The sequence below is a fragment of the Tachyglossus aculeatus genome, chromosome 22 (genome assembly GCF_015852505.1).
Source record: "Tachyglossus aculeatus isolate mTacAcu1 chromosome 22, mTacAcu1.pri, whole genome shotgun sequence".
Taxonomy (NCBI): Eukaryota; Metazoa; Chordata; class Mammalia; order Monotremata; family Tachyglossidae; genus Tachyglossus; species Tachyglossus aculeatus.
In genome coordinates this window covers 20,925,135-20,947,683 of record NC_052087.1, presented here as the reverse complement: position 1 = coordinate 20,947,683, position 22,549 = coordinate 20,925,135, and the positions used below count along the sequence as shown (strand labels likewise).

General features: G+C 43.8%; 1 protein-coding gene across 1 annotated transcript in view; it reads right to left on the bottom strand.

Moving 5' to 3' along the window:
- The window catches only part of TRIM44 (tripartite motif containing 44), a 98,262-nt gene extending 93,674 nt beyond the window's left edge, over positions 1 to 4,588 (bottom strand). Inside the window, exon 1 of the mRNA XM_038764579.1 lies at positions 4,172 to 4,588. Within this exon, the coding sequence (XP_038620507.1) occupies positions 4,172 to 4,588 (417 nt within the window). The remainder of the gene's footprint in view (positions 1 to 4,171) is intronic.
- Positions 4,589 to 22,549: the final 17,961 nt, after the last annotated feature.

Sequence of the window (22,549 nt, the reverse complement as noted above, 5' to 3'; positions counted from 1 at the left end):
TGTAGAAGAAAAATTCTGATAGACATTGTGAGGTACAACTTCAGACAACACTGAGAACTACTGGAAAACAGTAGTAGACAACAAAAACAGTCTGTTTTCCACTCAGGAGAGGTGATTCCGTTAGGGCAGAAGAAAATCTGTGATATAAATAAACCAAATCGGAAGTGCTGCCTGGCCCCACATATGGCAAATGCAACAGTATAACAGAGGGCAAACTTACATGTGCACTTTGAGGAAGGGAATGCGAGTAGCGCATCAGTCTTTTCAGCTTTATCTATACACAAATAAAATCTTCAAAACAAGAACACACACCCACTTAGGAAGTAAACTGAATAGGTACTGAGTTGAATTCCTTAAAGAGGGAATTCAGCCACAAGAAAGTTAATGTAGCTTTTGGAGAATTTCCTTGAAGCCACAGAGAGACACAGTGAGATACATGGGTGGAGACAAAAATGGGGACAAATCAATAGTAAGTTTATTTTCTGGGTTTCTGCCATTATTTCCATTGTTAGCCTAAGCTCAAAAATGCATTTGCCACAATACTTTATTGGAGAAATAACTGCTTCTGACAGTAACTTCAGGACTGGAAGATTGAGGCTTAATACAAATCAAGCAGCCACTTGTTAAAGCAACCAACTTTGTTCCCTAGGCAGGTTTTTGGGTTGTTGTTTTTTTTGTAACCGGCTTATTTCTAGTGTAGGCCTTACTGAACTTCAGGCCTCCATTGCACCTGGTTACTGACATAGAAAGTGGTTTGAACTCTGTGAAGGGATCTCAGATCTGATTCAGGTCCAAGGATCTGCTTAAATTTAAAAAAAGTGTAAGTGAGGGTCAGAAAACCCAAAGCATGTATTCCCAAGCCCGGGAAAGAGCTTGGGCTTGGAAGTCGGAGGTCATGGGCTCTAATCCCAACTCTGCCACTTGTCAGCTGTGTGACTTTGGGCAAGTCACTTAACTTATCTGTGCCTCAGTTTCCTCAACTGTAAAATGTGGATTAAAACTGAGCCCCACATGGGACAACCTGATATCCTTGTAACCCCCCAGTGCTTAGAAGAGTGCTTGGCACATAGTAAGTGCTTAACAAATACCACAATTATTATTATTATTGTTATTATTATTATTTCAGGAGATTTTTTAGGGGCTAGAGACTTCAGAGTAACAGATGGAACAGGTGAATTATTTTCCAAATATAACAGAGTGATAATTGTGGCGTTATAATGGACAAAGTTGTACTAAGTAAAACAAGCCCAACTTTTGAGAGCACCAAACTCAGAAGCTTGTAGGATTTGATATCAGGATGCTTTGGAGATTGGTGACTTGATTTAAAGGGTCCTTTCAACATTTCATGTCATCATTTGGCATTGTAACACACTGCAAGGTACTTTTAAGATTACACAATTGTGACTTTTTCCCAAATCCTATATATTCTGCACATTTTATTTCTTAAGGGGGCTTTCAGTCACCAAAAATGTAGGGGTCCTTCCTCAATAAGTGATAGGTGCTGAACAAAAAACAAATTAGTCAATGCCAGAGGCATCCCCTGATGGGCAGAAAATATATCTACCAACTCTGTTGTATAATCAAACATATTTGAGTGCTTACTGTGTGCAGAGCTCAATAAATACGACGGAATGAATGAATGAAGCAGCTGGGAGAGTACAATACAACAATAAACATATATTCCCTGCCAACAACAAGCTTACAGTCAAGGGGGGAGGGTAGGAGGCAGACATTAATATACATTACAGATATGTACATTAGTGCTGTGAGGCTGAGAGGGAGGAAATGAACAAAGGTAGCAAGTCAAGGTGACACAGAAGGGAGTGAGAGAAGAGGAAAGGGGGGCTTAGTCAGGGAAGGCCTCTTGGAGATGTGCCCTCAAAACAGCTTTGAACCCAAGTGCTTAGTTCAGTGCTCCGCACATAAGTGCTCAATAAATACCATTGACTAATCAATCTCAGAATGAAGTAAACCTTCAGATCTTGGTGCAACAAGATGAATTCAAAGAAAACCAATGGACAGAGTCAAAAGTCCTGATACATCTTCCGAACACCAGAAAACTATAGTTGTGACTAATTTATTTTTGTTTTTTTATGGTATTTGTTAAGTGCTTACTATCTGCCAGGCCCTGTATTAAGTGCTGGACTACATACAATATTATCAGGTTGAATACAGTCCCTGTTCAACATGGGGCTCACAATATTCATTCCCATTTACAGGTGAGGTAACTGAAGCAGAGAAGTTAAGTGACTTGCCCAGGGTTACACAGCAGACAAGTGGTGGAGTCAGGACTAGAACCCAGGTCCTTCAGACTCCAAGGCCCATGCTCTTTCCACTAGGCTATCCTGTTTCTCAGCAGTGTTACAGGCTTAGAACTCGTCTACGAGGGAGGCAGGGAAGTGATTAACTAATTTACATTCTGCCTAGTAGCTCACCCCCAGCTTTACATATATTAAGTTCTCCTAAGGTATCATTTCAGGGAGCTGACAAAAGGGGCAAGGTAGAACTTTCTACATATCAAGTAGACTAATACCCAGTAGTCCATTCCCATTTGAAGGCTAGAAAAGGTTTTAATACTATTTAACAGTTTGTTCAAGGAACAGCTGGATCAAGAGTCACACTCCACAGCTGACTCTTGATCACCTGGGGTTGCTAACCAGGGCAACATAATAATAAATAATAATTATGATATTTGTTAAGTGTTTACTATATGTAAGGTACTGCACTAAGCTCTGGGGTGGACACAAGCAAATCACGTTGGACACAGTCAATCACTCAATCGTATTTATTGAGCGCTTACTGTGTGCAGAGCACTGTACTAAGTGCTTGGGAAGTACAAGTTGGCAGCATAGTCCCTACTCCACATGTGGCTCAGTCTCAAATTCCCATTTTACAGATGAGGGAACTGAGGTACAGAAAATGTGAATTAACTTGCCCAAGATTACACAGCAGACATCCTACATATCCTACTTACTATGACGTAGTATCCATACTACATCATGCTGCTTCTCTGGAGCGGCATCCCATATGGCTTGGTCTTGGGATCTCTGTTACTCAATATCTACCAGTAACCTGTGCAAAGTATTCATTCAATAGTATTTATTGAGCACTTACCTGAGCAGAGGGCTGTATTAAGTGCTTGGAAAGTACAATACAGCAATAAAGAGACAACCCCTGCCCAGCAGTTGAATGAACACTTTGCAAGTGATACTACTGATAACTGGGCAGGTTGGTAACGTGAATGGTAACATTCATTCTCAAATGGTAACATTCTATAAGATAATACAATTTAAAATACCTTGATCAATTAAAAAAATTGCTCTGCTAGCAAAAAAAAAAATCAGTAGAAGAGAATGAGAGACAAAAATACCTTGATGCAGGGTGCGGAAAGATTCTTTAGCCATGACTATAAGGAGTCCTGGAGAACCAGCAGACCACAAACTGGAATCATCAGTGTAGAACCATTACTTAAAAAGCCCACATGATACTGAGGTGTATGAACTAGATAAGGGACATGCATAAGATAAAAGAAGTTGCTGATCTTTCTGGTCCTGTACTTTGGGCAAATACTTAATATTACAGTATTGTATTAAATGTGATGGTAGCACTTTAAAAAGAAAGTGGAAGAACTACAAAGGGTGCAGAGAAGAGACAAAAATGTTTAAAAGGGAAGAGGAGTAGCTCCTGGGAAGCCAGGGTAAAGGAACTGGGGTTACTTAGCCTGAAAAGAGGCAAAACTTAAATGTTACAGGCCATTGGGATGACAATGGTCTGTTGTCCGCCATATCCAGAAAGAACCAAACAAGAAGACATAAGTTTAAGTTTCCACAGAGTTGGACTGGATAATGGGAAGAACTCATCTTGACGGCCTGAGTGACAAAACATTGGAATTAAGTGAAAGTGCAGGACATGGAGCAGCTTCTATTGCTGATAAGATCAGAGTCACCTATCCTAGTTGATTTAATTACCTGCCCAGGGAAAAATATTGGGCCTACTGATATTTTGCAGCCTTTTCCAACTCTAGGAATCTCCAGGCTTTCAGATGGATGAACTGAGAAAGCGGGATAAAGTGGGATGTCAGCAGTTAAACCCAGAACCAGTGCAAGGGTGGAAATGGGACCTAAGACTCCTGATACCCAATCCCGTTTCTAAACGCCTGCCCAATACTCACTTTTATAGCTTCATAAGCTTCATCCAGTGTGATAAGATGGTGATGCTGATGGGAACCGGTCACGGCACAGAGAACGCAGATGATCTGCTCATCCTTCTTGCAGTAGAGACTCAATTCTTGCCCGTGTTCCTCGCACTTTTTCCTCTCCAACTTGTCACACTCTTGTTCGTGTTCTCCTCCTCCTCCTCCTCCTCCCTGGCCGGGCGGAGTGGTCGTGGGCGCGGAGTGGGTGGTGAAGCCCCCCAGCCGGTGAGCCCGGTATTTTCGGCCGTGTTCCTCGGCATGGGGCCGGCAGAAGCAAAAGCCACAATCCTCGCACACTTTGACGGCGGCCTGGGCTTCATCGGGCTCGCAGGCATCGCAGGTACCGTCATGGGGGAGCCGCTCTTGGGGGTCCAAACCCCGCTCCGAGGCCATACTGGGCGCCCCCCACTCACGGGCCCGATACCCCCCCTAGCTCCCAGACGACCCCCACCCGGGTCCCAGCTCCCCACCGCCTTCACCTGGCCGGGAAAGGGGGGTTGAGCAGGGCAGGGCCTGCTGCAAGCTACAGCCTTTTATCTCGCAGCTCCCGCCTCCGGCCTGCTCCCTGCTGCACGCCTAAAGGCCCTATTCCATTGCTGCTCTCCGCACTGGCTGCGGCACGCACTGCTTGCAACTTGCAAACCTCACTGGCTGCAGCTTGCAATCCACACTGGCTGCAGTTTGCAATCCGCACTGGCTGCAGCTGCTGCCTTTGTTGGTCCGGGGCCTCTCCCTGCCGGAGTCCGGCCGCTCCTTTCCTCTCCCCCGCGGCCGAACAAGTGGCGACTTAGAGCGTCCAAACTGTTACCCCTCGGGCCCAGGAACCACGTTCTCTGCTGATCCGGGCTACCGCAAACCCCTCGAGCGGGACCACATTCCACTTTCACTGTGAAACTCCGGCCGGCCTCCTTTTCACTTCCTGAGTCATTTAAAGTGGCAATGGCCCCTTTTTCTTCCCAGCCGCGCCGGGAGCTCGTTGCTGGGGGCGGGGGGCGGCCCTGACCAGCTGGAAGACCCATCTGCTCCCCGGCCCGTGATTTCTCCTTCTCTTGGGAGGAAGGGCAGTTCCTTTGGCCCGAAAGAGTGCGCTCGGGTTCTGATCACCTGGAATCAGTCAATCAATCAATCGTATTTATTGAGCGCTTACTGTGTGCAGAGCACTGTACTAAGCACTTGGGAAGTACAAGTTGGCAACATATAGAGACAGTCCCTACCCAACAGTGGGCTCATTACTCCAAGGTTCCTAAAAACCACTAAATCTAGGGCTCTACTGCATCCAACCTCATTAAGTTCATTCATTCATTCAGTCGTATTTAGTGAGCAATTACTGGGTGCAGAGCACTGTACTAAGCGCTTGGAAAGTACAATTCGGCAACAGATAGAGACAATCCCTACCCAACAATGGGCTCACAGGACAGAAGTTGCATATGCACCAGCGCTTAATACAGCGCCGGGCACATAGTAAGCGCTTAACAGATACCACCATAATTACGAGATTGGGCAGGGCTGATGGAAGAGATAAGGGTAGGAAAAGGAGGGCAGAGGGTGAAAGAGAGGATGGGGATGGGGATAGACACGGGCAGCAGGAGTTGTGCGTGTTTTTTAATAGTAATCATAATTGTAAAGAAAGGTATGGTCTTTGCTTACCACTTAAAGACCGCACTTATTTTTACAATGATGACTTGACACCTGTCCACATGTTTTGTCTTATTGTCTGTCTCCCCCTTCTAGACTGTGAGCCCGTTGTTGGATAGGGACCGTCTCTAATATGTTGCCAACTTGTACTTACCAAGCGCTTAGTACAGTGCTCTGCACATGGTAAGTGCTCAATAAATACGATTGAATGAATGAATGAAATGCCAAATACTGTGCTAAAAGCTGTGTAGTTACAATCCCATCATCCCAATCAATCAATCAGTCGTACCTAACGTATTAAATCATCCCAGACACCAGACTGATCTGACTACAGTAAAAATCCTTCCAGGTGAGCAGAATTCAAGGGACTCTTTTAAAGTGACTCCAGGGACCTCATCTCCTGTCACCAGTCTGATCTGGTTAATTTAAATTTTCCTGTTTACTAATTGTCATAAGCCTGTACACTGAATCGGGAAAAGTTGCTGTTTATTAATGCCTGTGCTCAATCCGTGATTTTGAGGGAGCTAGAGGGCAGGATTTTCTCACCACAGGAGAACACACATTCTCAACCGAGAAGAATGCATTCTATTTACATAATGCTCCACTTCCAGGAGTTCCAGTCTCACAGGGTAAGAACTAGAGAAGATCATTTTGTTTTCAGAAAAACTAGGGCAAAGAGGTAACAATTTTCCCAGAGTAAGCAAACCTAACAGTGGTCAAGCTGGGATAAGACACTGGTGGTGGGAATCTGGGAGACAAAATTGAGTTTCAGGACAACCCAGCTGCAGCAATATGCAAATCATTTTCATGTTATGCAAATAATTTAACAGTAATTAAGTCCGAAGTCCCAGAGTAAACCATTTTCATTTCCACCTCTGAGAATAGAACCCCTGTCTGTTGATTCCAAGCCCACCACGTTATTTGCTAAATGGAGCTGCCACCCACACAACCCCATCTGTCAGAGGCTTACATCTGCTAAAATCATTGCAGCGGCTCCCCACCCCCCCGCCCCCAAATAAAAGAACTTCGGTGCTCACACGACCACAATCTTGGTTTCACCGGGTTGAACTGTGTTATTTTTGTTACGTGAAAATTGATGAAAGTTGAGAGAAGGGAGGAATTCAATGCACCATAATGCTGTACTGATGACTCCTCACCCCCTGTATGCACATTGCATTCGTTTGTAATTAGACTGTCACTTTTATGACTGATTTCATTTTGCTTGACATGCCCATGAGATCACCTTAATCTCATCTCATGCTGTTATCATATTAGCCAACATCTTATCCTATTAGAGTCAAGGCAGTGAAATATGCTGTCCCCTGGCCTATCAAATCCTTTCAAAAATACAATGAATGGAGCATTTTCATCCCTGCCTGATGCTTTCCAGGCACCCAACAATGCAATTTGACTTCTATTTTAAACAACTCCCCTGCCTGACACCCTCCTGGAGATGCTAATTATGACCAGCACTTGTTTAGTTATATATGCTTATGGCTCACTTCTTGGTAAATTTGTAATGTTTCTAAAAAACCTTCAAACGAAGAATAAATTTACAGGACAACCCCAGAGAGGCCATCAATCAAAATATTTTGAATTGAATCCATTACTTTTGCTAAATAGTTCCTGGGTTTGTCTAAGATGGACTCTCTTTTGTGTGTGTGTGATGTGTGTGTGTGTGTTTGAATAGTGCTGTTTTAATAATTGTTTTCCTAAGATATTTTTACATATCCATTATCTCATCTGGTGGTCAAAACATTCCTGTGAGGTAGGGAGACAGAGGTCTTATTATTTCCCTTTCAATAGATATGGCAACCAAGGCAAAGAGAGATTAAATGATACACCTAAAGTCACACAACAGGCTAGTGGCAGAGAACCCAGACCTTGTGACTCCAACCCCATGCTCTTTTCCAGTAGACCTTGCTGTGTGCTATCAGAGGATCTTGTGTCCATGAAATTTTCTTCTCCTCCAAAACACACAGCTCTTTCCAGGTATTTCTCATATTCATCCTTGTAACATCACTATGAGACAGGGGAGGGTGTTGTTTTTCCCATTTAACAAATGGAAAGCCATGATACAGAAAGAATACTTGATTTTTTCAAAGACCTAATAGCAGCAATAGGGCTTAGACTAGACCCTCAATTTTGTGGACCAGACTAGCATTTTGATAAAAGTAATGTTTTAAAATTATATTTACATATTGTCCTTTTGCAATGATCTGGGCATGTGCAGAGCACCTTACTAAATGTTTGAGAGAGTACAAAAGATTTGCTTCCTTTTTCTTGGTGACCTTATTCTGTTTCTGGCCTGGAACTCACTCCCACTTTATATCCCATATATGATCTTGCTTGAAAGGACACAGGGAATGAGAACATTATAGGTAAAAACATAACCATTATGAGCAATCAACATTTCTTGGGCAAGCCAATGGCTGTGGATAATGTTTGAGTATCCAAATTAAAATACTGCTTCTTCTGTGGTTGAATGAAACAAGGAGGCTTAACTACAAACACAATTTACAGTACTTTCAGTTTGTTCGTTATTCCTGTTTTAAACTGCGGTTAACAGAGTAACCTCTGGAAATGGACACTGATCCTTAACTTCCATCTTCAACTGCTCACTCTCCACTGGTTCCTTCCCCTCTGCCTTCAAACACGTCCACGTCTCCCCCATCCTAAAAAAACCCTCTCTTGATCCCACCTCCCCTTCTAGTTATCGCCCTATCTCACTCGTACCCTTCCTTTCCAAACTCCTAGAACAAGTCATCTACACTCGCTGCCTCAAATTCAATGCCAACTCTCTCCTTGACCGCCTCCAATCTGGCTTCCATCCCCTACACTCCACCAAAACTGCCCTCTCAATGGTCACCAATAACCTCCTTCTTGCCAAATCCAATGGTTCCTAGTCCTCCTCGACCTCTCAGCTGCTTTAGACACTGTGGACCACCCCCTTCTCCTCAACACGCTATCTAACCTTGGCTTCACAGACTCCATCCTCTCCTGGTTCTCCTCTTATCTCTCCGGCTGTTCATTCTCAGTCTCCTTCAAGGGCTTCTCCTCCCCCTCCCATCCCTTTACTGTAGGGGTTCCTCGAGGGTCGGTTCTTGGTCCCCTTCTGTTCTCTACACTCACTCCCTTGTTGAATCATTCGCTCCCAAGGCTTCAACTGTCATCTCTACGCTGATGACACCCAAATCTACATCTCTGCCACTGCTGTCTTTCCCTCCCTCCAGGCACGCATCTCCTCCTGCCTTCAGGACATCTCCATCTGGATTTCTGCCCACCATCTAAAACTCAATATGTCCAAGACTGAACTCCGTATCTTCCCTCCCGAACTCTGTCCTCTCCCTGACTTTCCTGTCACTGTAGATGGCAGTACCATCCTTTACGTCTCACAAGCCCGCAACCTTGGTGCCATCCTCGACTCCACTCTTTTGTTTACCCCACACATCCAATCCATCACCAAAACCTGCTGGTCTCACCTCCACAACATCGCCAAGATCCGCCCTTTCCTCTCCATCCAAACCGCTACCTTACTGGTTCAATCTCTCATCCTATCCTGACTGGATTACTGCATCAGCCTCCTCTCTGATCTCCCATCCTCCTGTCTCTCCCCACTTCAGTCTATACTTCACTCTTCTGCCCGGATTATCTTTGTACACTCTGGGCATGTTACTCCCCTCCTCAAAAATCTCCAGTGGCTGCCTGTCAACCTACGAATAAAGCAAAAACCCCTCACTCTCGGCTTCAAGGCTCTCCATCACCTCGCCCCCTCCTACCTCACCTCCCTTCTCTCCTCCAGCCCAGCCCGCACCCTCTGCTTCTCTGCCGCTAACCTCCTCACTGTGCCTCGTTCTCTCCTGTCCCGCCATCGACCCTCAGCCCACATCCTCCCCCTGGCCTGGAATGCCCTCCCTCCACACATCCGCCAAGCTAGCTCTCTTCCTCCCTTCAAAGCCCTACTGAGAGCTCTTCTCCTCCAGGAGGCCTTCCCAGACTGAGCCCCCTTTTTCCTCTCCTCCTTCCCATTCCCCCAGCCCTACCTCCTTCCCCTCCCCACAGCACCTGTATATATGTATATATGTTTGTACGTATTTATTACTCTATTTATTTTATTTGTACATATTTATTCTATTTATTTTATTTTGTTAATATGTTTTGTTTTGTTGTCTGTCTCCCTCTTCTAGACTGTGAGCCCGTTGTTGGGTAGGGACCATCTTTATATGTTGCCGACTTGTACTTCCCAAGCACTTAGTACAGTGCTCTGCACACAGTAAGCGCTCAATAAATATGATTGATTGAATGAATGAATGAATGAATAGGATATTTACTTTCTGTTGCTTCTACTACAATTCCAGTTGGGAAAAAACCCACTGGGACCCTGGATAATTTCTTCATCTTCTTATCACTCTCTAGACCACATTTGGTAGACTTTCCTGGCCAATTAGGGAGTCATCTTCTTTAATTTTGTTCTTCCACCCACAGCTCTCTCCTCTAGCTAGTATGGTTGAATGGGTGGACTGGGAAGTGCATGCAAGAGGGACTGCTCAGAATGCTGATTTCTGTCTCTCTCAATCAACCAATCAAGCAATAGTAATTATTGAGCATCTTCTGGGTGCAAGGCACTGCATTAAGACCTTAGAGGAGTACAATAGAAGTACAATAGAATTATAAAATATGATCCCTGTCCTCAAGAAGCTTACAGTTTAGCAGAGAGGCAGATACTAAAAAAATTACAGGTAGGAGGAACAAATAGAGTATAAAGATATGTATGTAAGTTCTGCGGTGGGGTGCTGGGGGGAGGAAAGTGAGTACCCAAGTCCTTAGGTGATACAGAAGTGCTGAAGTGGCAGTTAGGAGGGATATAACATGGACTTAGCATGGCCTAGTGGCAAGAGATCGGGCTTGGGAGTCAAAGGATGTGGATTCTAATGTACTGGCTCTTACAATTCTCTGATATGTGACCTTAAGCAACTCACGCAACTCTTCTGGGGCTCAGTGACCTCTTCTGTAAAATGGGGATTAAGACAGAGCCCCATGTGGAACAGGAACTGTGTCCAACTTGATTAGCTTGTATCTACCGTAGCACATAGAACACTACTTGGCACATAGTAAGCACTTATTAACAAATACCATAATTACTATAATTATTAATTATTATATAGGCTGAGAAGATGAGATAATAATCAGGGAGGACCACTTGGAGAAGATATGATTTCAGAAGGGCCTTGAAGATGGGGAGACCATTGGTCTGCCAGATGCGGAGGGGGAGGGACTTCCAAGTGGAAGGGAAGATACGAAAAAGAGGTTGGTGATGAGAGAGAAAGGAACCAGGCATAGTGAGGAGGTTGGCTTGAGAGGAATGAAGCATGCAAGCTGGGGTGTAGTTGGAGAAGACTGATGTTTTAGAAGAAGGATGGGGCAGCAGAGTGAAGTATGACTGGAGAGGAGGCTGATTGCTGTTGTGAAACCCACAGTGGGCTGGGGGGCCTGTTGGAACACCAATCATCTGTTGATGGTAAGAGAGCACTCTGGGGTCCATGGAATCACTGGATCATCCAAAGAAAACTTATTTGACCAGGGAAATGTCTTGATGAATTCTGTTGCAGCTAACTTTTTTAACCACATCACACTGAAATTGCAATTTCATCCCTTAGGTCTGAGTGGAAATGGTTTCCACATGTTCAGTTTTGATTGCTGTGCAGGGTTTGGAAGCTCCTCCTTGGCCTTTCTGTAGCTTTGGACATCTGGGATTCTTCTCACTAACCTCCCTGATGGTGTTGGATGCTAGATGGTGTTGGATGCTTGGTGTGCCTCACACAATTCTGACACTTCTACAACACCTCCTTTGGAGCCTCCTCAATAACCCATCATATGCTGCCCAGAGGGGTCCTTTAAGGCTCTCTGTTCTTGGTCCTTGATCTTACTTCCCTATCCCAAGACCTCGCTGCTGTCATTGCACCCACGCGTTCAAAGACCACCTCATATGGCTGACACTATTTAACCCTGCTGATGGGGACTCCATGCACCATGGAAAGGTTGCAGATATTGTTTGAATGTATGCGGTCCTGTTGCCATATTTGGCATGGGCCTTAGACCCTGCAGCCCACTGGCGGGGTCCGGGAACCAAACAAAATAAGGAGATAGACTCCACCCAGCTCTGCACCAAATCTGCACCAAATCTGGTCCCCGCTGTTTTCAAATCTACCAGTCACTGTGATCAGCAACAGCAGTATATAAGCCCGTTGCATTGGGTACTCGGGGCCTTTTCCCTTAAGGAAATGAGCCCGCTGGGTGCATTACCCACTATTCGGTCTTCGGCCTTACCAATAAAACTTTATTAAAACTTTCGGCAGTCACATGCTGTCTGACTAATTCTTTAGTCATCCGACGATCTTCATGGACATCCGGAACAACCGCCATCATCCCTGCCTTCACTTTTGATGATGCTAATGCTAATATAAAATGGGAAAGAGTTCAATTAGCCCTCCCCTGGTATTCTAGGGCAACTCATGTGTCCCCTCAGCATTTAGAGTTCCCTAAACTTTAAATAATTTAGTTTGAAATATCTCAACGGACAACCCTGCCAGCAATTCCATCAGTTTTGTGTCCAGTACAAATCATCATCTGGAAAGTTCCCCTGAAAAATCACACACGTTTCCCTCATCTTAATTTCATTTGTTGGCTTTGGTAATTACCCTCGCATCATGCTAATTACTTCCTGCTTTTCATCAATGTTTCAGATACAGAATTATCATTTTCTCCAATTAGCTGCTCTTTGGCCAATTGAAGTCATTTAGCTCTTGTTCCTAAAAATCAATCTCTGGTCTTTTAATCATTTTACTTGCTCTTTTCTGAACTCTTTCTTCTTGATAGGCTCCACATAAGCCTCATTTGGGGGTTGCAGTCTGGAAAACTCTCTGAAAATTTATAATCCATCTCCTTCGGCCCATATTACATCTGGTTTAAGCAGGAAATTGGAGAACAACATATACCTACTGGAAATATACTTGAAATGAAATGAAAAGTGAAATTTACTGCTATTTAGATTTTAATTAAAAAAATAGGTTACCTCTTATCTGGGGCTGGGAATGTTGGAGATGGTTGGAGCCGAATGCCAGCTTTATAGGACTTTAATGATCTTCTCTTATTATGTTATATTACCATTTCCTAAGCCTCTGGTCAAACACAATAGCTTTATTAAAGCTGTGATTCTGTTACAAAGAAGAATGAATTTTCCTGCCCCAGTAATTCTGGTGAAAGATGAGATGCAGATAGCCCTACTGGAAGAAAACTTTCCTGAACAAAGAAAACAATGGCTGACAAGTTTTCACCCCCTACCCCCTGCTGCTCTTCCCTTGCCACAGGAATGGAACTTTTGAATGAACGGCTAATTCATTCTCAGGGTTTCCTGAGCTCCCCTCCCATTTGGGAGCACATGATGGCAGTTCTATAGGTTCAGCTGAACCTACTGTGGAGAAACGAATATGATGTGCCCTAAGATTTTGTGGAGCACTGAGCTGCAATCCCCTAGACTCATTAAAAGGGTGATCCAGGATTCATGAAAGACTCGGTTTTTATATGCAAGATTCCAGTGAAGGCAATAATAATACCAGTGCAGTCCTGGGGGGAAGATATAATTTGAAGTAGAATGAAACTATTTTGGTGGCTAATATGGGCAAGGCTATATTCTAAAGAGACTGTGAAATGAAACAATTTCAGGGCAGTTCTTTCATGCCTAGAGATCAGTGCTAAATTACAAGGCCAGCTGATATTTCAGTGCAAGGGTGTCCAGTTAAAGCAACAGGATACACTATCCAGATACCTGACAGAGACCACAAAATATACGGAAAATGTTATAGCCCACAAGGCACATTAAAAAATTCCCTGGATTATCCCTTTCTGGTTTTATAAGGTATTTTTAAGCACTTATTGAGTAGTATCAAGTCAAACCATTTCCATGACTTCTAGAATCAAGTACCAGACAATCATTACCTATAAGTGCCTGAACAAGGGAGTTTTTAATCAAGGCCTCTACCAGGTGGCAGAGGTGACTCTGCACTTGTCTGCTGTGTGACTCTGGGTAAGTGACTTAACTTCTCTGTTTCTCAGTTACCTCATCTGTAAAATGGGGATTAAGGCTGTGAGTAATAATAAAAATAATTATGGTACTTGTAAATTGCTTACTGTGCGCCAGGCACTGTACTAAGTGCTGGGGTGGTTACAAGCAAATCGGGTTGGACACAGTCCCTGTCCCACGTAGGGCTCACAGTCTCAATTCCCATTTTACAGATGAGGTAACTGAGGCCCAAAGTCACACAGCAGACAAGTGGCAGAATCAGGATTAGAGTCCATGACCTTCGGATTCCAAGGCCCGTGTTCTATCTACTAGGCCACGCTGCTTCTCAACAAGGACTGTGTGCAACCAGATTAGCTCCTATCTACCCAAGTTCCTGTACAGTGCCTGGCACAGAGTAAGTGCTTAACAAATACCATAAAAAAAATCCTCACCTGGGTAGCCCAGAAAGCCCCAAATTTGCATATCTGATCTGATTTACATATTCGTGCACCACTTGCAGAACTTCTTAAGTAATAGAGTTTAGAGGATGAGGGTGATGCACAAAGTTGAGGATGGCTCAGGAAAAGAGGGACTAAAGGGAATGAAAAAGGAAATCATTTAAGAGAACTGGGATTGGCTAGAAGAAACCTACTGAAAAAAGTAGGTGCCAAGAGATATCAGGGGAAGCTGTCGGGGTTTGTTGCTCTTTGTGATTCCTGTGAGTGAAACTATCCTCAGCTCAACCAAAGGGCCACCTGGACCCTGGGGGGCAATTGACTAATTAATCCCAGAAAACTGGTTTATGGACCTGGGTTTCAATCCTGTCTCTGACCCTTGCTTACTGTATCACCTTGGGTAACTCACTTAAATTCTGTAATTCCTCAGTTTCCTCATCTTTAAAATAGAGATTATATACCTGAGGGACAGGGACAGGGTCTGACACAATGATATTATAGCTATCCCAGCACTTAGTCCATAGTAAGCACTTAACAAATATGATTATTAATTACTATTATTCTGAATCTACACTGAGTACTACCCACTGGAGAATTTCAGGAACTGCATTTGAGGCTGAGGGCTGTTTCCTATTTTTGCAAGATGTTGAGGACCACACATTCTCCAATGTTTCCTCCACAATATTTCCTGGATTGGTTCTTTCCTTTCCACCCTTACTGCCACTATTCTGTTACAAATCCTCATCACCCTTCAGGTGGATGACTACAGTAGCCTCTTCACTGGTCTCCCTACCTCCAACATCCCTCCTATTCAGTCTGTACAGCTGTGGAATTTTTTTATACAGTCCATAGAGCTCCTGGATCATCTTTCTAAAATTCCATTCAGATGGCAGAAGTAGCATGGCCTAGTAGATAGAGCATGGGCCTGGGAGTCAGAAGGACTTGCGTTCTAATCTCAGATCCACCACTTGTCTGCTGCGTGAACCTGGGCAAGTCACTTAACTGCTCTATGCCTCTGTTCCCTCCTCTGTAAAATGGGGATTAAGACTCTCAGCCCCGTGTGGGACATGGACTGTATCCCACCTGATTAGCCTGTATCTACCCTAGCACCTAGTAGAGTGCCTGGCACCTAGTAAGTTCTGAACAAATATCATTAAAAAAGGGCATTGTTTGCCCCCTTAAAAATCCCCAATGGCTACCCAGTTCTCTCATCCAGCAGAAATTCCTAACCCTTGGATTCAAGGCTAACAGCTGTCTTGGCACTTATTTGCTTTCTAAACTCCAACTTTTGAGAAGCTCAATTCTCAATTTTGAGAAGCTCATTCTCAAAATAAATAAATAAATAAAAATCAGTGAATTGTCTTTAGTGAGCACCAACCATGTGCAATGCCCTGAACTAAGCATTTTGGAAAGTACATTACATTTATTATTATAATTGATAATTTGAGCAGTAGTTATGTGTTTACTCTGTGCCAAGCACTGTACTAAGCACTGGGGTAGATATAAGATAAGCAGATCAGACACAGTCCCCTGTCCCACCTGTGGTCATAATCTCATCAGCATGGCATAGTGGATACAGTATGGGTCTGGGAGTCAGGAGGTCATGGATTCTAATACTGGCTCTGTTGTGTGATCTTGGGCAAGTCATTTAACTTCTCTGTGCCTCAGTTACCTCATCTGTAAAATGTGGATTGATATTGTGAGCCCCACATAAAACAGGGACTGTGTCCAACCCGATTACCTTGTATCCACCCAAGCGGTTAGTACAGAGTGCCTGGCCCACAGTAAGCACTTAACAAATGCCATAATTATTATTAATTATTAAGGGGGAGGGAGAACAGATACTGAATTTCCATTTTACAGATTAGGAAACTGAGGCACAGAGAAGTTAAGTAAATTGTCCAAGTTCATGTAGCCGGAAAGTGATGGAGCTGGGATTAGAACTCAGGCCTCAGCCCCTTGCTCCCAGATCCATAATTCCCAGGCCTGTGCTCTTTCCAATAGGCCACTTTGCTTCTTTGTGTACCTGTTCTCTATATATTTGTTCAGTATAACTGATCCCTGCTCTCAGTGAGCTTGCAGTCTAGTGGAGACAGACAGTAAAATAAATTACAAATAGGAAGACTTGCAGACTCAACAATATTCCAGGGCCTCCTTCTGGACTTGCGTGGCTTCATCTCGGTGAGCAGGACAGCCACAGTAGCAGAGTCACCTCCACAGAGTGGAGGATACTGGGAAGGCCACAGATGTGGCAGCCACTGTAATCGAGACTGTTGGACTCTAATCCATGAGTGTAAAACCTGAAACTGCTCTTCTAGCCAAAGTACTCTACAGATTTTATTTTATTTTGTATTTATCCTTGCCCTTGTTTTTATGTTTACAGTGTTTTAATCATTTATTGCCCATCATCAGCACCCCCCCCCCCCCAACCTTTATTCTTAGATTGTGATCCCCTCAAGGGCCAGGGACCCTGTGTAATTCTCACCCATGTGTTCTTTCTCTGGGCTTAGTACAGTGCTTTGTAAACAATAACTTCTTAATAAATACTACTACTACTGCTATTACTACTAAAGGATTTATGAGTTCTAAAAGTGCTGAAGTGGCAGTTTGGGGAGGTAAAAGGTAAGGAGATTAGTAGCCTTCTCACTCCATTCTGCTCAGGAAGGGGATTTCCTGCATGTCGGGGTAGCTAGAGGGAGGGGAATCCCCAGCTGAACTCACAGGTGGCCCAAGAGCAAGGAGGGACTTCGTTCTGCTCTGAGCTGGGGAAAGCAGGATCCATCTGCCTTCGGAAACCTGATTGCAGTTTCCATATGGGAAGATGAGGGCTTCCTTTCTCCATCAGTATAATCTGGGCAGTGAGAGAGGGGCTGTGTTGTCACGGCTGAACAGGCTTCACAGTTCCTCTCTCATAAATCTGGGGGTAGAAAGGTGAGAGGAGGCAAAAGAAGTGAGAGGAGGTCAAAGGCGGCAAGAAGCGAAGGTGCAGGCACTAACCTCTGCCTTTGTGCCTCTCCTCCTCTCTTTTGCTCCTCTCTCTTTCTCTTTCCTTTCCCTCCCACTTCCTTATCCTTTCCCTTCCACTTCCCTCTCCTTTCCCTCCCACTTCCCTCTCCTTTCCTCCTCACTCCTCCCACCTCCATCCCCTCTCCCCAATATTGTGCCATGTGCAGCATGATGGAATGACATTACATGTCACATGGGGGCCTCATAAATCATATGATTGGCTCTCCACACACTGATCACTCAAATGTTTCATTTTGGTTGGCTCTCTTCACAGAGAGGACCCTTGCTGTAGGACCTAGTTGTTCTGTAAAGTGGTGGGTTTTCTGCAAAACGTTCCCTTTCCGTTGGCTCTTAGAACTCTTTAGAATTCCATAGGAGAGGCCCCAAGATGGAATAAAAGTAAAGTGGTTCCTCAGCCTTCCTGATACTATGCCTCTTCCCAGAAGCAGTCCTTGCCTCCACTCTCAGATTCCATGGAGCTGCTCTAAAATAAATTTAGGTTTTAAAATGAATCAGAAAACACTGTTTGCCTCCAGGCTAACCTTAGGTTTTTGCTGTCAAGGAAATCTTCCCCAGATCCAGTCCTTAAGAGACCATGAGAATTCTGCTCAGGAACTTTATCAGGGAAGTGTGAGAAAGAGAATTAAAAGAATACTCTTGCAGGAGAATACTTAGCAAACGCCTAGCAAACCAAACTCCCAGAAATGTTTCCAGACAAAAACTCAGTTTCAGCACAGCATGATGTCCACACTGCCTATCCTCCAAACCAAAAACTTTCAGGTTGGAAGATGTTGTGGGAAGGTGGTGTCCCGACTCTGCCTAATTCAACATCATGTCAGCTTGGCTTGATTCAAATGTACCCGCTTCAAAGGGGTCTATATGCAACATGGGTTTTGCATCCATGGCAACACATAGTTTACATGCCATTTTATTCTGAACAAAGGAAAATCAAATACTTATTGTGAAGAGATGGTGGGTTCAGTTTGGGGGATGGGAGAGGAAAGGAATTTGCCTTGAAGTGGTAACATGTCAGAATGCCTAATGCAATGCACTTAAGAAAAGTGTTGATAGAGCAAAACTCTGTTGCTCTGTGAGGTGCATATGAAATGCTTCCGCAGCTATTTCCCACCATTTAATCTCACTATTCCGCTGAACATATAGAAATAAGCAAACAGTTCCAAGCCGCAATGTTGTGTGTGAGGCAGAAAAATGAACAAACTGCCCAGCATCGGAAGAGATGGCGATTATTTGATGGGCTTTGTTTGAGATATGAATTTGTTAGGCATGGAAAAGTGACATTCGTGATTTAACTATTTGATTTGTTATTCCCACATCCCCTAAGAGTTCACCTACTTCATTATCACTCTTAATGGCTTAATTTTGTGATTATCTTTATGTCCTTATAAAATTCCATTTAACAATTAGTAGACTCTCTAAGTTGTATTTTATATTAATTAGATATGTATTTAAAAGCATCAACTGGCTATTAAGGCTAACATTTATATGTGGTAGGCAGAGGGGCTGGGAGAAGAGAAAAAGTTCCTTGTGAGGAGGTTTTAGGCTATATGTTTGCTTTTCTCATTCTTCAAAATAAAAAGATAGCAGCATCTCCCCTTATGGAATTGGCAAAATCCACAAAATCAACTTCCCCCTTGTCAACTCATATCGTTTTGATGTTGTGGATATTGCAGTGGCTTACTTCTACTAATATCCTGGATGGTACAGTGCTCTCCACATAGTAAGCACTCAATAAATACCATTGATTTATTGACTATTATTATGTATGTGCTTTCTATGTATCAAGCATGATTCTAAATGCTGGATGATTGATTGATTGGAGTTAACAATTCAACAAGGTGTTACTGGGGAGAGACTGCCTGCCTGTCTGACCATTCGCTTGTCCTCCCCCACAACCAGGTAATGCCTGCCTTTGCCCCTGTGCTTCAGCTTCCCCTTGCTTTGGGTAGCACTAACATGCCTGGTTGTCCCGTTTGCATCCCCACAGCCGGTCCTGAGTCTGGCTTCAGACTGACATCACCTGGGAGGCTTCAAACTGACATTACCTGGGAGACAAGCCCATTCTAGAATGACCCAACTGATCAATCAATAGTATTTATTGAACACTTACTGTGTGCAAAGCCTTGTAGTAAGCACTTGGAAGAGTAAAATACAATACAGTTGGTTGACACTATCCCTGCCCACAATAGAAGGGGAGACAGATGTTAGAATAAATTACAGATATAGCAAATGACAGAATATAAGGAACTCCATTGTATTGTACTCTCCTAAGCACTTAGGATAGTGCTCTGCGCACAGTAAGCACTCAATAAATAACACTGATTAATTGATTGATATGTACATAAATGCTGATGAGCTGGGGGTGTGGTATCCAAGCGCTTAGTACAGTGCTCTGCACACAGTAAGCGCTCAATAAATACAATTGAATGAATGAATGAATCCAAGTACGGAAGGGGGTGGTACCAACACAAGTGCATATGCAATGCAGAGGGGAGGGTGAATAGAGTGGGGAAATAAGGGGTTAGCCAGGGAAGGCTTCTTGGAGAAGATGTGATTTTAGTAGAGTGGGGTTTGAGGGCGGGGAGAATGTGGTTTTTTGGGTAAGAAGTGGGAGAGGATTGCAGGTCAGAGGGAGGATGTGGGCAAAGAATTGGCAGCAAAGTCGGGGGGTCCTCCTTTCCTTACCAGTTTGTATAAGGATGCCAAACAGGTGTTTGTTTTCTTATAAACACCAAGAAGAATCTGTGAATGGCTGCCATTTGAAGAGTCAAATCTGACAGGTGGAAATGATTTCTCCTGACAAAGTGTATTTATAGTGTTATTCCACCAACAAAGCTGAAGTGCTAACTAGCTCCGTGAATAATTTGTGGAAGGGGATGTGATCATTTTTCCAAGTCAGACGGTGTGCTGACATTGCACTCCCCACCTGAAAATAAATTCTCTGGCTGACTGAGAACATACTGATGCTTGCTGCAAGTGAGAGAAACTTATGAGCCCTATTAAAATGCCAGTGCAATGGAAAATAGCAGTGAAGTAAATGCTGATTTGCATTTATGTCATAAAATCACTTGTCATCTTCAATTTATCACTGTAATTGGTACTAGAGGATGATGTGTGATGCTTACATATCGTGCAGACACCTTTACCCATCTCTTTCCCCACACTGGAGTGGAAAAGGCTCAGACTGGTGGATAATAATCGTTATTATTATGGTATTTGGTATGCACTCACTATGTGCCAAGCACTGTACTAAGCACTAGGGTAGATACAAGATAATCAGGTTGGGATTGTCAAGTAGGATGCGTAATTTGGATCCAATCTGTATCTAAAGATGAATTTCAGGCTCCTCAATGTACATTAAAGGTGTTTTGAGCTGTCAGCCCTTAAACATGGGTCCGGATCACTAAGGCACAGTCAACGATGGGGCACTTTCCCATAGCTTAGAAGAGGAACTTATTTTCAGGATTCACAAACCTAAAATATAGATTGAATGGGGTGACCCATGACTGCCTTAGGCAAAGCAGGACCAAAAGAAACAAGGATGTATGGGAAATTTCTCTGGCTGGACAGGAATCAAAATAATTCTCTGTCTGTAGCTCAGAAAAATAACCTGCGGTTTGTGGTATAGCCCAAACATGCTCAAGGGATCACTCTATCGAAATGGGATGCTTTTTAAAACCAGAAATCACATGAGGAGTCTAGCTGTTTCAGGGCACAGATCACTTCCCAAGAATACGCTAAGGCACCTTTTGAATGGACAGTAACTCTTTTAGGCCCTTACATTGTAAGTAAATGTTTTGGTGTACCAAATAGAGACCAAAGGGCCTTAAAGAGCTCTCAAAGGTCCCAATCACTTGCACTGGAAAAATCTGGCACCAAGGCCATATAGTGGAATTCTGCAGACTTGTCTACATCCAGTTCGCCTGGCATAGTGGATTGAGCATGGGCTTGGGTGTCAGAAAGTCAAGGGTTCTAATCTTGGCTCTGCCACTTGTTTGCTGTGCCTCAATTACCTCATCTGTAAAATGGGGATTTAGACTGTGAGCCCCATGTGGGACAGGGACTGTGTCCAACCCAGATTGGTTGTATTTGCCCCAATGCTTAGTATAGTGCCTGGCATGTAGTAAGTGCTTAACAAATGCTATTATTATTATTTAGCTACTATTCTAATTATCTCTGCTGCTGAAGCCCACAGCCATAACATTATCCTTGACTCTTGACGCTTTCAACTCTCATATTCAATCTGTTGCTAACTCCTGCTGGTTTTCCTTCCATAACATTTCCCAGATCCTTCCCTTCCTCTCCAACCAAATGGCAGTGCCCCAGTCAGGCACTTGTTCTATCCCAAATAGACTGCTCTACCAGTCTCCTCACAGGTCTCCCTGCCTCCAGCCTCTCCCCTCTCCAGTTTATATTTCATTCTGCTGCTCAAATAATTTTTATAAAATATAGTTCTGTGCACCTCTCCCCTAGACTGTAAGCTCATCGAAGGCAGGGAATGTGTCAGTTATATTGTGTTGTACTCACCCAAGCACTTAGTGTCGTGCTTTGCACACAGTAAAAGCTCAATCAATATGATTGATTGATTGATTGATCTCCCCACTTCTCAAAAACTTACGATGGTTACCCATTCCTCTCCACGTCAAGCAGAAAGTCCTGAACACTGGCTTTAAGGACTTCCATCAGCTCTCTCACTTATCCACTGTCTGCTCCCATTACATTCAGCTCATACCCTTTGTTCATTTCAAGCTCCTTCTCACTGTGCTTCATTCTTGATTCTCCGACTTCTACTCATGCCCTACCTACTGCCTGGAACTCTCTCCTCCTTCAGATTCACCAGACTACAGCTCTCCCCATCTTCAGACATTTTGAAACAACACTTCCTCCATGAAGCCTTTCCTGATTAATTTTTTTTCTCCTTAGGTCATGTCCTCCCAACTGCCGCTTCAGTGCTTTTGCACCACCACCACATTTCTGTATTCACAACCCCTGCATACTTCTACTTATTCATCCACATAGCCAATTTTCTGTTCCCTTTTTCCTCCTCAGTAATGATTTTGTGCCTATCTACCCTGCTAAACTGAGAAGCAGGGAAGTTGAGAAGCAGCATGTCTCAGTGGAAGGAGCCCGGGCTTGGGAGCCAAAGATCATGGGTTCTAATCCTGGATCTGCCATTTGTCA